This window comes from Ciona intestinalis, chromosome 8 (assembly GCF_000224145.3).
Source record: "Ciona intestinalis chromosome 8, KH, whole genome shotgun sequence".
NCBI lineage: Eukaryota > Metazoa > Chordata > Ascidiacea > Phlebobranchia > Cionidae > Ciona > Ciona intestinalis.
The window spans coordinates 1908328-1925419 of record NC_020173.2 but is presented as its reverse complement, the minus strand read 5'-3'; the positions used below and the strand labels follow the sequence as shown (position 1 = coordinate 1925419).

General features: G+C 37.6%; 1 protein-coding gene across 3 annotated transcripts; it reads right to left on the bottom strand.

Moving 5' to 3' along the window:
• Positions 1-925: 925 nt before the first annotated feature.
• On the bottom strand, positions 926-15717 carry LOC100181751 (short transient receptor potential channel 5). 3 transcript variants are annotated; one of them, XM_009860967.3, is made up of 18 exons: positions 15588-15717; positions 12479-12606; positions 12090-12299; positions 11304-11946; positions 9992-10118; positions 9129-9204; positions 8502-8692; positions 7976-8091; positions 7423-7518; positions 6588-6805; positions 6144-6333; positions 5303-5497; positions 4923-5067; positions 4330-4451; positions 3616-3798; positions 2739-2996; positions 2183-2322; positions 926-1884 (listed from the first exon to the last, which is right to left on the bottom strand). In XM_009860967.3, exons 2-18 carry the CDS (start codon positions 12592-12594, stop codon positions 1764-1766), a joined length of 3147 nt encoding a protein of 1048 aa, XP_009859269.1. In that variant the 5' UTR covers positions 12595-12606; positions 15588-15717; the 3' UTR covers positions 926-1763. The 3 variants fall into 3 exon arrangements, with proteins under 3 accessions (XP_009859269.1, XP_026691185.1, XP_018668520.1); XM_026835384.1 differs by lacking the exon at positions 15588-15717 and adding an exon at positions 15265-15511; XM_018812975.2 differs by lacking the exon at positions 15588-15717 and adding an exon at positions 12986-13435.
• Between the last annotated feature and the right edge of the window lie 1375 nt (positions 15718-17092).

Here is a 17092-nt window from a genome sequence, read left to right as displayed (position 1 = left end):
GATGACGTCATTAGCAGGCGGAGTAGAGCGTGCATGAAGCTGCTTAAGGGAAAGAAAGTTTCGTTTTATATTCGGCGTGCAAGGAACCGTTATAGGGCGTGTCTTAGCACTCGTGTTCTAACTGTGTAGATGTTGATTCATAAGCGCATCAATGGCAACTGATGTGTTGATTACTGTAAGTAATTTTAAAACCTATTCAACTATCAGTGTTAAAAGTTATATTGTATGGTGAGGGAGACAGGACACCTTTAGCACATACTATCTAAATGTCCTGATCGTATTTTAAACAGTTGAAAAAGGCCTATGGGAGTCGTGAGGATGCCGTTTATAATCCTTTATATGTTTTTTATTTACTATCAAATGGGTTAAAAAAATAAAATGGTTTCCCATCTTCCCCCACCCTATACCATATGAATAAACCGGTTCCCACCCATTTTCGTCTTGTGCAGTTTGTCTCGGATATGTCCGGCGCCGTGGCGTAGTGGTTAGCGCGCCTGCCTCTACCCCAGAGGTAATGGGTTCAAGGCTCGTCGCTGCTACCATTGTGGCCTGTGGGCGTATGTGTCCTTGAGCAAGACACTTAACGACAATTGCTCCAACCCAGTAGTCACTAATGGGTTGTCCAAATTATAAGCCATACATAAAAATGAGAAAAAAATCCGAAAAAAATAATCACCCACAAAGTAACATACTTGGTAACTCGTAAACTGGCGCGAGGTGCACACCCGTGTTATAACGACTGTCGTTTTCCGGCCACGCGAGGATAAAGTAAGTTACATTCATATTTTGGTTTGGGCCACTGCTGTCGGCCTACCTTGTGTCTGTGAGTTTTATTTACTCAAACATTTTGGCTCGGTGATTTTTGTCGACACATTGTGTTTTTAGACATGACACAGTAGCCTATATAGGCCTATTTATACCACGATTTGTATAGTAAAGAATTTTAATGAAATCAATTCCACGGGAGCAAAAATAAGTCACCAAAGTAATACACAACTCATCACATATAAATTATATCAGTAATTTGAAATAATTTCATAAAAAAAACACATAAATACAAACATAAGTTTTATATACTTGGACGTAATTTTTATAATCGGTGTTATGAACAACGATTTCTAACACAATGTAACAAAATGAATTTGATGGGTTTTAGAAAAAATGGCTTCATTTTTTATATTTATACTAGGTTGAGGGTAAGATGGATACCGTTAGCACATTATGTCCCATATGTGGTTTTAACAAAAACAATGCTTATTTAGAGTCGTATTGATACGGTTATACAATTTTGTAAAAATCCCTTGTTTACTACCAAATGGGACGATAAAAGAGAATGAAAATACGGACCATCTTACCCCAACCGATAACATGCAAGTACCAAGAGACGATTTTAAACATTCAAGGCACCTACAGTGCTTAATTTGGGGTAAAATGTTTTTGAACGAACGAGACTCTGAAGAATAAGATCCAACAGGAAAGTGCAGTAACTTGAGAAGGTTAAGGCAAGGTACAGTAAGTGACAGAACAGTGAGAACGAACATAGATAACGCAGTGGTGGTTGTACATAATTTAACTGTGTGCATGGTGGAAGCAACCTCGTGTCTTTTAAAACGACTTGAACAGAGTTACACAAAGAAATTTACAAACTTTGCCTATAAAAGAAAACAATTATAGAAAGAGCAATTGAAGGCCTAATATAAATGCTATAAGAAAATATGAATGGCAATTGCGTTTGGGGCTTTTTGAACTTGAATTTGAACTGTTTAGCTGCTACTTGTATCCGAGCTAATAATACTTCCTCGGTGCCCGTAAGCTTTCTTTGCAGATCGGTTTGGGTCACCTACATCATGCTTAAAGTCGGGTAGGAGATAGCGGCGAAGGTATCTGTAATAGTGAAGCAATATTTACAAATGGCTGAATGAATGAATGTAACTTATTTATCTCGTATGCCGGGTCTATGAAACTAGTTACAGCTTGGATGTTCGTTTCATATACCTCGTGGTTGATAACGCTACCAAGACACATATTTGTAACTTTGTGAATAATTTTTCTTTTTCATATACGACTGACAATTTAAACAAGTGACCATTTGGGTTGGAGCAAGTGTCGCGCTAACTATTGTACTACTGCGCCAAACATAACTTAATTCAATTCGGATATGTTAAAAAAATACACTATTTACCTAGTTGATATTCGGCTTATGGCTTGTCTGTATCTTTTGTTTTCTTTCACGCTATCGGAAGAAACTTGTTTCCTTGCATTTCGTCGCTCTGGTGTTTCAGAATCTGGGTCATACCTTCCACAACGACACAGACACTTTGCCTGCAACGACAACATTGTCACTTTACCAAGCAGAGATATTCCAGTACTTTTTTAAACAGTCAAATAGCAGCTGAGGCTATAACACTGTTCAGGGTTCATCAGTTTCAATACAACATGACGGTTCATATAGCAGGGTGGGGGAAAGAGGGGACACCTTTAGCACATTATATCCAAACATACTGATTGTGTTTTAAACAATTGACAACGGTCTATAGGGTCTACAGGAGTCGTGAGGACTTTTTGTACTATCAAATGGGACTAGAAAGTAGAATGAAAAGGTGTCCCATCTTCCCCCACCCTACTATATGTATTATACGATTTTTATTTCGAACGTTTTAGCGTGACCATACTTTTTAAACCCAAACTTTTGAGAATAGTATCGTAGTTTAATAATCTATGATTGAGCTTGTTCCTACCTTGAAATAAGCACAGCATGCTACTATGCTTTGTACAGTGGGTAGAAGATTCATTGGACAAGGTCTGGGGCAAACATTAACTTTCACATAACGCATCCACATCCCAGATCTATGATACTTCCATTCAATCTCAGCATTGTCACGAACGCGATCGAAGGAATGCGACATCATAGCGATCAGCATGTTGAGCATGACCACTACAGCCCACATGTGAAACACCATTGAGAGAATGAGGCCAGATGGTAGAGTTATGGTCGACTGTGGAATATTAAAGTTAAATCTATGGCAATTTTTTTATAAAAACTGGAAGGAAATCTATTTTTTGGCGGTACATATGTGAGAGCAGGAGCTATATATTATAATTGTAACACCTATAAAAAGGGTATAATTTTTTTTAGGATTTTTTTGCTAATTTTTTATGAAAATTTGAAGGAAATCTATATTTAGCGGTGCATATGTAACTCCAGGTGCTATAAAGTAGGGAGGGGGAAGATGGGACACCTTTAGCACATAATATCCAAATGTCCTGATCGTGTTTTAAACAATTAACAACGGTCTATATATGGGAGTCGTCAAGATATATAGTTTTATAATTCTTTAAATTTTCTTTGTTTACTACTAAATGGGTCGAAGAAATACAGTTAAATGGTGTCCCGTCTCCCCCCCAACTTTCTCTGTATAAAGCGTAACAGTTATAAACAGAATATACATTCGCGCATGTGAAAAGGTGGTAACAGATTCGCAATATTAATGCAAAATAAAATTATCAAAATAGCTTTTAGATTTTACATCGCCAAATTGTCATAAAAAGCAAAATATAAAACGGTATAGAAAGGCAAGTAAGTAAGTTATCGTTTCCTAGATTATATGAACTGACCTGTCCCGGAACTTTGACTGCAGCAGTTGGTTCGGCACCGTAGCCATAACCATATAGGGTCCAATACTGCTCCAGGATTGAATCAATGATAGAGGAATAGACAGGATAGCAAGTGAAGGACGAGCTGTCAAATGTATCGCCGCAAACTTCTCTTTCAGTAACGTTCATTCGGAAAAGACGGGGCTAAAAGCGAAGCTAAGTTGTAATTTAATGAGCACGCGCAGGCATAACCAAAACATGACATTACTTTATTTTGTCTCTTCGATTACTTGTTACAGTAGCAAAGATCAGAGTAGTATATATAGTATTGTGGGGTAAGATGGGACAGTTTAAGCACAAAATATCCAGATCGTATTTTAAACAAATAATTAACTTCGGTATATGGAAGCCGTTGGAATACGGTTTTATAATTACTTGAATGTTCTTTCTTAACTACCAAATAGAACGAAAAAATAGAGTGAAAAGGTGTCCCATCTTCCCCTATACCCTAGTAGCAATATATAGGGAGTATTCGGCTTTTAACGCTATGCAACGAAAGTCGTTATGACACGCAGAGTTATAAAATCGCCAAAACCGTGCTCCTTAAAAGTCGTAACTGCTACACCAAATACATTTTACGTTCTTTTAGTTTACTATTTATATGGTATAATGTAATATAAATGTGAACATAATATATGGTATATAAACGTGTAAGGTATATTTGTGCTGACTTACCGTGCCGTACGCCCAATATAGCTGAGTCATTCCGAACGCAAATGCCATGAAAGTAACAGCGAAAAGAACGAGAAATCGAAAAATGTCAACCATCATTTTATCGAGGGACAGTTGAAGGGGGCCTGGAATAATGCATTGATTTGTTGAGAACTTTTCACGTGCAGAATATAACGTTATTTATTGCAACATATAGAACTGTTGGGGGAGACGGGACTGCATATAAATTCCAAATATCGTGTTTTCCTGATCGTGTTTCAAACAATTAACAACGGTATATAGGAGTCGTGAGAATACGGTTTTATAATTCTTGGGATGTGCTTTGTTTACTACCATCCTGGAATATTTTATTTTGTCGAATTAAAATTGTGGGGGTATAAAACGATAACAGTTTGAAATATAAGTATCCCATGGCACAACTTAACTACTGAAGTAGGTATAGGAAAACCTATAGAGTAACTCGGTCAATTCTTGCCTAAATCTCAGGTCCGTACTATCTCTGTAAGCTCTTCGATATAAAAACGCAAAATTAACTTTCAAACAACAATGCTGATACGTAAGCAGTAGTTATTGGTCGCCAAAGTCCTATAACTTACCCAGAGTCCGGTCAATATATAGCAGTTCCATGGCTCGTACAAATATCAGTATATAGATGAGAGCATAGCAGACCTCTGATATATAAACAGGCCAAGCAAATTCTAACTCCCATGTCTCTCTATTGCACAGATCAAAACCGTCAGGCTGTTAAAGATATAAACTTTATAATTGCCTGTTTTATATGGTGTTACTTTGGTATTGTAATATGCTTGATCATTTGGTAATATATAGTAGGGTATAGGGGAAGATGGGACGCCTTTTCATTCTATTTTCTCGTCCCATTTGGTAGTAAACAAAAAAAATCGAGGAATTATAAAACCGTATCCTCACGACTCCCATAGAATGTTGTTAATAACTGAAAAAATGAATTTAAACTTACAGCTGGTAGGTAAGATTTGAGATTTGCAGAACACGTTACGTTCAAGTTCCTACTCCTCATAAGACCTTTTGTGACTTGTGTGTCCACTATCGTCATAACAGCGATAACTAAAGATAGAAATATCATCCCGCTGTCATTCATGTTCCAAACATTGGTCATGAACTGTATGGTCGGTGAAACTCGAAGTCGGTTGAACTAAAAATATTTAAAAAAATAATTAGCTGCTAAGTACGAGTTGTAAACACGGCAAGAATAGTGTTCACTGTAATAGCTTCAAAATATCCGAAGCTTGAACATAATAGCGGTATTTCAAACTTGCATAGTATGTTTGAATCATTGGGATGCCGACACAGGTCAACCTTACAAGTTAATTGCAATCTCTACTTTCCTTGGACTTCTACATCGTTTCGCCCCGCTTTGTTTAAGTTCTGGTAGTGCCGTTTAAGTTATTTCAGTGTTATGGTAGTCACAACGTTCTTACTATAGTTTTGACAATTACATGTTTTAATGTTTAGATAATCTAATATTCTAATGTATAGTAGGGTGTGGAAAATGGGACACCTTTTTATTCTATTTCTCGTCCTATTTGATGGTAAACAAGGAACATTCAAAGAAATATATAAATTCTTCCGACTCCCATAGACCGTTAATTGTTTAAAACTTGGTAAGGGTATTTGGATATTATGTGTTATACATTTCCCCTTTTCCCCTACCTTAATATGCAATTGCTAATTCATTGCTGCGTACTGGTTAGAAAATGTTGTTTTTAGTATGGGTATCATAAATATTTAGGTCGTTCAAGCAGTCAAAAATAAGAAAAATTACGCTTGTTTAAACTTACATATCTATAGCCTTTCGCAATCACCCATACAAATACAATGTAATCGACTGCGCCTGGTTTCTGTCCAAGGCAATCGCACTTTGCGTTGGTGAGCAGAATAAGTCGAATGATCATGAGCAACAAGAAAGAAATTTCGGATGCGATGTGGCAGCTTAAATTAACCATCGGGTTTCGAAGAAGACGACCAGGCCTAAAACATTGAAGTAAAGATTGTCAATAAACAGCAAAAAGATTAGTTACAGTAAGTGGGGTAAAACGGGACATGATTTTCTTTTTTTTATCGTTTTATTTGGTAGTAAACAAAGATTTTTTACAGAATTAAATGACTACGGCCTCACGGCTATAAAAAGTTTTGTGAATTGTTGAACACAATTAAAAAATATAGGATTTGGTGCTAAGAGTTTTCCATCTTCCTTACACTATACGAAATTTAAACTAACTTACTTGGAATTCGGGGCAATGATAAAAGCAAGGCTGATAATCGGGAACAGAAACGCCAGAATTGTTCGCACGATGAATGGGCGCCACCCATTGTCACATTCGAATAATGTTCCCTGCCGCAAGGTGGAGAGCGCGAGTTGGCAATTTTCGTGTGCGACAAAACTTTTCATTCTCACTTCACATGCTCGTTCTACTGGGTTGAGGTAATGACGATGGATCGACTGCAAACAATATTACGGTCACTTATTATTGTTTACGTGTATTTGTAAATATATAAGTGTTAAACACTTATATATAGTAGGGGGGGGGTAAGATGCGACATGTTTTTATTCTACTTTTTGTCCCATTTGGTGGTAAACAAAGAATATTTTCAGAACTATATAAAAAGTAATCCCGCGACTCCAAAAATACTATGTTTATTGTTTGAAACAAAATTAGAAAACATGGAAGTTGGGTGCTAACAATATTCCATCTTAGCCTGTAGTACTTTACACAATAAATTACGTTCTGGAAATGACGACTCAATATTGTACATTGGTATGAATCAGAGAAAGCGAATTAAAACGGAATCATTACACCGTCATGTTACGAATATTACATACCACCCTTGCATAACGTGTGTAATAATGACTACCACCCATTAAGTTCAATGCACCTTTTATAGACAAGAATTTTACAATATTTAAAACAACATTGAGAGTAGAATAACATTCCATATCGTTTTATGGAAGTCGAATAAAGAGTCTCAAATTTTCACATACCATAACGATAGGTCATATGACAGATTAAACCGCGAATTCAACGTCAAATATAAGCAATACAAAGATGTTTGTTTTACCAGTTGGTCGTGGCCTGGTGGATCGAAACGGAGTAGGTCGGTGAGATCGGTGGGCGAACGGACTTCACTCAACAGGTCGCATGCGAAGTCTTCAACCTAAAACCAAATGCTTGACGTTACACAGCACAAAACGATGTCCAACAACAAATCGAAATACAACAACACTTGAAATTATACTGGTTAAAACGCAGCTCAAAACGATGTCAAAAAAATACAACAATGCATGAAACTAATACTGGTAATGAAGTTATACTGGCCGAAACACATATCGCGCAGTTTAAACTTTAGTAGGCACATTGGTTTCGTTGGTATGTATATTTGTGGAGTTTTGAGACATGCACATGTCGTAGTTTCAAATTATTTGTGGAGTTTTGAGAGCATGCACATGTCGTAGTTTCAAATTTTTATATCGAACATTTTATAAATATGTGATAGAGCAACTGACTAACAGAGAGTGTCCTGTGACGTCTCGTTGCACTTGGTCACGCATTCGGAAGCGGACATTCATTCTATATCTAAAATACACCATTGGGGATAGTCATAGCTTGTTTACCTGTGACGCAAGCTGCCTGTACAACGTTGCTGCGGATGGTTCGTCAGTTGCTTTCTTTTTTAACTTCTTGTACAGCGAGAAGAGATTCTCCAGCATGTCCCAGTGCTCGTGTGCATCTGGAAGTTAACGTAACTGTTTAGTGTTTACCATACTGAAACCAGCTGTGTAAGCATTATTTTTTTTTCGGTTGTGATTCTCGTCACGTTGCTACAGCTCATAATACAATCGCATGCATAAAATTCCCTTTGTCGAAATTTACACGGCTCACGTAATAGGGGGGGGGTTTAACTGATAGTATAGTAGGGTCAGGGTTAGAGAACTTCCCATTTGGTAGTAAACAAAGAATAAGCAATAAATTACAAACCATTATTCCCACGACTCCCATAGACCTTTGTAAATTGTTTAAAACACGATCGTGATATTTGAATATCATGTGCTAAAGTTGTCCCATCTTTCCCCACAGTACTTTATAAGTCTTATACCAGCGCTACTGAATGTATTCAGCAAAGGAAATGCTTATACCTACCGTCTGGGTTTTCAGTAAACATCATAACCATGTAAGCCGGGCTTGCTCTGGCCCGGTAATACAGTATATCGTTGTTGGTAGCGTCCCATGCTCGTTCAAGAACCGTTTTCAGCATTGGCTTTTCTAAGGTGTTGTAAGTCCGGTTTGGCTTGCGTGAGAAAATTCGTTTCTTTGCGGTTTCGTTGCTGATTCTAAACGAATCAAATAAAATTTATAATCAGGAAGCTATAACATCAGATAAAGAAGACATGGGCCGCTTTAATTGCAAACCTAATTTCCGTCGTTTAATGTGGAGTAATGTTTTAGTTTCTAAACATACATGGTTCGAATCAAGGTCTAATTAAAGTTTGACTATTGTTAATAATAGTGCTGTGACTTGTGAGGTAAGATATCCTTACGACTCTAAAAGATCGCTGTTAATTTTTGAAAACACGATCAGGAAACATAGGATTCGGACGATGACTGTATCCCATCTTACCCCAGCCTATTATACATTTATTATGTGTAGGTGCATTCATACTCAAAGAAACCAACAAAAATGTTTAAGTGTCTCAGTTAGTGGCATTCCACAAGTTTTGTTCCAGCCAATATTTCAATCACTTTCAAAATCGAAAATGTCCCACTTACTTAAAACCGTTGGAGTGTAAAATCTTCAGCATGACATAATCGTTCTTGTGGGCAGCCAACTGTATTGGAGTAAGCCCTGGAAATCATATCAGCGTAAAATTGATTGAAGAAAAATATTCGTATATAGATATGGAAAGGAAATACAAAATTTTCCCGACAGTTGAGGTTGTTTATTTTGTCCAGATCATTTAAACAGACTATGTGCTTATAACAAATATAGTAGGCTGGGAAAGATGGGACACCTTTTAGGGGAAAATGGGACACCTTTTCATTCTATTTTCTTGTCCTATTTGGTAGTAAACAAAAACATTCAAAGAATTACAAATCCGTATCCTTACGACTCCCATAGACTGCTGTTAATTGTTTAAAACACAGGATGTTTGGATATTATGTGCTAAAGGTGTTCCGTTTCCCACACTCTACTATATGTTTTATAATGTAGTTAGGTTAGAGTATTCGTTTTCTAAACGGTGTACTCTTATTTATTCATGCATTTATTCGTTCTATTTTATTCATGCATTTATTCGTTTTATACCTCCTTGCCTACACGCATGCAGCCTTTGTCCCACATTTAGAACATGCTACACATCACTTACTTAAACTATATATAAGAGAGTGCAATAAGTCGAATGTAGGTGGTTGGAAAAAAATCAAAACTGCATAAATAAGTTGCCCGACAGTAAACTGGTCTGGTATTTATATAGCAAAGTTATACAAACACTCCTCTGCACTCTTACTACGACATAAATTTAGACTAATAAAATAAATGTACTGTTTCGAGCTGCTGACAGATGGGGGAGGGGGCATGGCGTAATTTTGTAAACAAAAAGCTAAATAACAAGTTTTCGTTTATACGCGCTTACCTGGCGGATAAAACGAGTCGTCACCGGTTATAACCTGATTTCGTTTCTTGTCATATTTCATGAATAACTCCACGACATCGTAGTAACCGAAGTCAATAGCGTGGTACAGACACTCGTCAATTTCCACCTGCAACAAAGAAGTTTGAGAAACTAGTTTTAAACAGTTGACTGTAGGCTACGATATTTTAGAAGTGTATAACCAATGAACCTTACTGTTTGTATTCACCATTTAAAATTGGTAAAAGAAGCTAAATTTTAAACCTTTTGGTTTAATTAAATTTTAAATCGTCAAAAAATATGGTGATTAACGAGTTCAAAGTGACTCCATGACGATTTTAAATGGTGAATACAAACAGTAAGGTCCATTGATTATAAACTTATTAAAAATGTAGCCCTCGCCAGGCTTGGTGAAACAGTGTTTACTTTGGTTTTATTAAAAATTGCATTAATTTAAAACTCATGGCATCAAGATTTGTTGTCTGCAAATACCCTTAAACGCCAGCGTTAAACATTCCTGCGTTTTCCTATTTAATCCGGCATGCAACGTTAGTCTAACGCTAAATAAAAAAACAAAAAAAAAAAAACAGTTGTAAGTTTCAAATAGGTCTCCACGATTTATGCTTATATTCCGAATAGATTTACCAAGAAAACAACAAGACGCAAAGGTTATACTTTCCGATTTCAAATCGCAGGAGACGTATTCATCTCACGCCTTTGCGGCGACGGTAGGCCAAAATAGTAACTAACCAAACCCTCATGAGAAATTGTATTTAAAAAAGATAACCACACCTTTTGTTCAGTGCCCAGGAACACAAACCGCATACATTAGTTAAGTTACCAACGTTTTGGTAACGTCGTACCAGCTGCATTAATAGATTATCAAGGGGTTTAAGTATAATTGCAACATATATTATATATAATACGATAACAGATTTAAAGTTAATCTTTAATGCAAAATTCCTGACTGTTGGACTGAACGAAAGCTATGGTTTTTCAAAGATGGGACACTTTTTCTTTTGATTTTCTCGGGGGATGATGGGACAACTTTTCTTTTGATTTTCTCGTCACATCAGTATACAAAAAACAATCAAAGAATTATTAAACCGTATCCGCATGGCTTCCATAGACCGTTGTTAGTTGTTATAAACAAGCTCCTGATGTTTAAATATCATGTGATAAAAGGGTAAATCTTTGTAAAGTACCAAATAAGAGGAAAAAATAAACTGAAAAGGTGTCCCATCTTTTCCCACCCTACTTCATGTTGTATATATTGTGATTACTGAATATATCAGTCGATTTGTCGAAGTGTTACCTTGTATTCAAGAAGCAGTTCCATCATCTCCGTGTTGAGATGAAGCATTGCTATAAAGAGAGCAGATCTTCCCCACTGGTCCCGACAGTTCTTATTAAACCGGAGTTCATTTTTCGAAGGGAGAAGACCAACTAATTTCTTTAGTGTTTCTCGCTTTTTAAGTCTATCTGTTTTTGATTGCTCCGGCGTTACCATGACTACTGGTAAAGGGGTAACGGGCGACGACTTCTGGCCATGCTTGACTTGCCATTTTGATGGGTGCGCAATATGTTTAAACGAAGGTTTGGTTGGTTTTCTTTTTTCGTCGACCTCGTGCATTTCTAGAACGACATTATCGGGCGTAACAGCTGAGTTTCCCGACTTAACACATGTCGAATTCTCTTCAAGCGAATCTTTCTTATCAAGTTCTTTCGCTACGTTTGCAGCCGAATCGTCTTCGACTACGATCGCGGATTCTTCGCTGGTTTGGCTTGTTACTATTAATGGGATCGGCGTTGGGTTATTATTTTGTGCCCTCACGTCATTTTCTCCTGGTCGATTGTTTGCGGTTGGCTTAACTTCGTCGTCTTCGCTGTCAGAAGATAAGACGTCGTTGGCGTTCAAAATGGCTCGGACTTCGTCCAAATCACCGCTTTCCACCGCTCTGAACACATAAGGAGCAAATTAAAAGGGCTGAGCTCAATCAAACTGCCATTTCTTCCGGCACATTTGAACGGTTAATGTCATTCACTGTCGCGGCCATACTAGTAGCGAAAGCCGCCACAAAACTTAATTATACATTCTTACTTTAAGTAACGAAGTTCCTCTTCGGCGATGCCAAGTTCTTTGTTGTTGAGATAAATATTGGTAAAGGTCGCTAAGCTTTTGATTTTCGCATAATTTGCTGCGCTTGGCTGATGCTGCTTGCTTTGTCGTGGTAATGTGCTGTACACGCTGTTCATATCTTTACCGTTTGTTTGCATCCTGCGGTCCAACGTTAATGTACTGCTGCTCGCCCTAGAAAAAATTAAAAATTAACCGGAATTAATAAACACAGATAACTTATGGCGCTAATTTCCGAAATAGCAGCGAAAAAACAACAATTTGAAACTTGTAGATTTGCTGCACGATATAAAAGTTTCCTTAGGCCTAAAATAACATCTATGAATGAACTCAACTTCCTTCATCAAACTTACGCCATTTTCCCAATTGAGTTTGATGTATTTCTTGGTGATCGTATGTGTCTTTGGGTGGTTAGACTTAAAGTTGATTCGTCTTCCTCAGCCAATAAGTAATGCTTTGGCAAAGACATCGTGTTTTGGTTCTGCATAGATTGTGTACGGTTAACCGTAAATAACCACAATGATAAAAACGATCAGAAATTTTGTTATAGTAAGGTGGAGAAGATGGGACACCTTTAGCACATAATATCAAAATATATTAATCGTGTTTTAAACGATTTCCAGCACTATTTTAGAGTCGCCAGAATGAATTTTTTATTACTTTAAATGTTTCATGTTTACTACCAAATGGGACGAGAAAGAAGAATGAAAATGTGTCCCAACTTCCCCACCCTACTATACCATATTTTTCAGAAGATGTATTTTTGACTTATATTTAGCGTTACAACCGACTGGGTAAACTAATTGTTTGAGTGAATTAATGACAAACAATATTATACTGGACTAATAGGGTTCACTAACCTTAATATAGCCATTGTGTTTTAATGACCAGATTTAAACACGCTACTAAATCCTGAAAGATGTTTGAACACTCGTTATTAAATGCTGTCCTGCTGTATGTAAAGACTAGGTTTCCGAAAAGACACGTAAATATTTTAACCATTATGTAACTAGTTATTAACTGAACTCAATAAGCTGACACCACATTTTTAGCATGGATTCTTAAAACTACTTTACTTGATTTTGAACTGAACGATACATGAACTATACTACACCTTCCCTAAAGAGTGCCAGGTTCTTTCAGCAGTATACGTTTTGTTAGGTATGCTTGACCCTGTCTTTTGTAATGTGGGAACTACGCTAGGAGGAAACGCTCTGGACTATCGGGTATCCCTCATTGATTACAAAACAGCCAACATTTCCGATTTCGCGGTTTTTGTCGACAAAAACAGCGACCACATAAAATACAAAAATAGCGACAACAAAAAAGCTGGACGCCAACAAATATTTAAAATCGCAGTAATTTATTTTTTTGTCACGCATCGTTTGAAAAGCAATACATTCTGACGTCATAAACGATTCATCCCGATTGTCTTCCGTTCCCGTGACGTAATAATTGCTATTTTGTAAGCAAACAATAGCTGTATATTTAGAGTCTTAGATTCGTAGCACTTGTGCCAGCCTTAAACAAACTGACAGAAAAGGAAGTATTATACAATACATACGTTGAGTAACTGCTGCTTTTGGAAGCTGTGAACTCCTACGCATCGCTCGACTATATTGTCTTTCCATATATTTGCATATATTGCTATTTGTTAAAGCGCTAGTGTATATATCAGTCACGTTTATATTGTTGTAAACGTTAACATGCAAAAAACACTTGGATATTGTGATCGAAACCAGAACCGAACGACACACCATATTAAGAGTGAAACACATAACTGCATAGTTGCATAAACTGCTAACACGCCATGACTTATCCACCAACCAAAGCTACCAAGCATGTATGAACCTAACATACAATGTACTGCATCCTCGCAAACCTTGTTTACTTAGGCTGAGTCACCTACACAGTATTTAATCACAGACTAGTTCCGAAAGCTCGCTTTTCTATAGTATACGTATACGCCTTTCCTTCTGTAATTAGTGTACCAAGATAACAGTTGTACCCCGTGTGCCTGTGAACGAGGAACTAAGCTAAAAAACTAAACAAAACCTTTCTGTTTGAAGAGTACCAGACTGTGTTGAAAGTTGTACAACATGCCTGCTATTTGCGCTATTGGCATTTTGTATAATATATGGTTCTACTTTATCCGATACAGCAGGATACTAGCCAGCACCTAACTGACGTAGGGTTTTAGAAAATCTTTATTTTCCGCTTCCCTGATCAATGCTTTTACTTTTTCTGTTCAAATGTAACACGGCGCACCAAACGAGTTGATATAGAGCGCTAATACGTGGTACAATAGGGTAGAGTTCGCAATGCAATTTTCTACTGTGCAATTATTTTGCTCGAAGAGATTCCCTTTCCGCTTTTTATCTCAAAAACTGATGCGCAGGTTTTATCTTTCTTACTTTAAAAAGTTTTCCGGCGAAACTCGTTTAAAGCGTCTTTTGAGCGTTTAATCTGCGTTTGACCTAAATATAAAATAAAGCGAGTTTTATGTATAAAGTACAGCGCTCGACATCTCGTAACACGCGTACACAACGGTAAATAATGTGAAAGTGACTTTGAAGTAATCTAAGTCGCCACTGGCGCAGAAAGATACTCATGTTTGCTTAAAACGAACCAAACTAAGGCACACACATGAAATTCTGCCTCGTTTCACAAGCCACCCACAGCAGATGCGACGCTCCCCTTAGGTTTTACAAGTCAGCTGTAAAATTTTATAAAGCAATCTAAAGCTCAGCAGGCAGTATACGGCGATGAAATATTCTCAGTCTCGTCGGAATCATTTAATTTTATTTTGGTTGTATATTATTATATCGATCCCAGGAGAGATAATCACAAGTTATAACCTTTATTGATATTTGCTGAGTAAAGAAACGAGCGCACGCGACTGTATCGTTCTCTGTTTGCCAAAATCTGGGAAAACGTAATCAAATGTGACGCGGCTTCACACAAGCTACAAAGCCCCCGATGATTACAGTGTATCGGATATATGACAGCTGCAGACATTGAAGTATTTCATATATACGGGTACTGGCAAAAGGGGCGACGCCTTGAAATTTATATTACTGTTTTGATTGCGAATTCTTATACATAAGCTCAGATGAACATTTGCTTATTACAGCAGCACCTTTCAGTTGCATTTCCTCATCGAAAACTGAACGTTTTTGACTCAACCCTGTTGTCCACTGACTTTTACTTTACGTATTTTATGTACAGAAAAACACGCAATTCTTTGAACTTTTAGAAACATCAGATATAATACTTCTATAAGCACAAAACTGTTGTTATTGATAAACAGTGGCCCGGTGCTCCCACACTCTATGTACAGATGATAAAGATACATATCGCTTGACGTATAGTATAGCCGGTGACTCTTTATAGCCGTCTACATAATATGCAAGCCCACTGATTCATCAATACAACGGGATTTTAAGTTAGTCACTCACTTACCAGTTTGTTGACTTCTGCAAGTGCCTTGAATATTCACTATGATGTTACGAGACTTATTGCTTCCAATTTAAACAGCATGACCTACAATGCAATCTGTACAAACCAATAAATTACACAATTATCGGCACCTAAACCCAAAACAACATGTTTCAAAATAATGTAATTTACGGAAACTGACAACTTGGCAAGTGATAGCCTGAACGTATACGATTTAAATAAATCATAACACCTACAAACCACTATCCATTTCGTCATACAGGCTTCCTGACATGTATTCACATATATACAGCATTTTATATTAAACTGAACCTTTCTTTTAAAGACTTCAACTTAGTACACTTATCTCAATGCAAGTAACAATTTTCCAAGAAAACACGGAACCCGTTTATTTATCCAGCCTCGCTATTATGCGACTCTCTGCTCATTTGTCTGATATTTGTACTGCCTTTAACTCAGCCAACAAACTTAGACGGCAACTTCGCTCGGTCAAGTTAATATAGACTTGTTCCATGCGGGCAGTTTTCAGCGAACCGAAAAAAGCGTGAAGCGCGTCAGCTCATGATCGTCTCATATATATTCACACCAATGTATTTGCATTACGTAGCAAAGCGTAACCCGGTATGTGACAAAGTCATGCTATGAATTCTTTGGTACGCTTGATGTAGTATCGTTTTCAAAACACGTCTGCGTCAAAGTTGTTTAAACACTGAAAGACCTTTTACGCATGGGTAAATATTTCTTTGTTCACTCACGTCACAATGTACGTATTTAGGCAATTACGTACTTATATACCAAGCGGTACCTTACGCGAAACGCGGAACACAGGTAATTTGATTTCTCTCATTAATTAAGTCGGCCTTCCTAAGTCACTTCGATGCGCAAGTCTTGGCTGCTAGCCCAAACACAAAAGAGCGACGAAACCTGAATCCCAAAAACCTTCTCCTAACATCGAAGGGCTACTTATTACTTGAGTGTTGGAAAAGTCCATTCCACGGACCAACTCTCAGTCGCAATAAAGCAAATTGACTCAGTCTAAGCTGCTGGAAGTGTGCTTCCAATTTTGCCAATTTAATTTCATCACTGCCAGTTATTGCGAGTTAAATCCGACATGGGAAATTAGATGACAAGGCGGCAATCACCGCGCTGCTATTTATTTGCGTTGCAATTTGCTTGTCGCATCGCAAGAGAAGACTGTCTTCCTGTTCATATTACGCAGGCTGTGCATACAGACCTAGTGATTACCTACGTGATTGCTATATACGCGGCTAAGCACTAGCAAGGCGATGTTGAAAGACGCTCAAATCACAAGGGGCTAACTACGGATGATAATTTCCGCGTTCTCATGCTCGGTTCCGCCACACTGACTTCAGTTTGTTTGCCGTGGTTCGACCCGTCATTGTGACGTCACAAAGGCGGGTAATTAAGGGTTATCTATGCCCGAGAAGTCGCAGCGGGATTCGCGACAGTTAAAATACCATCGTCCAGTGGGAATTGCTTCTGCACTT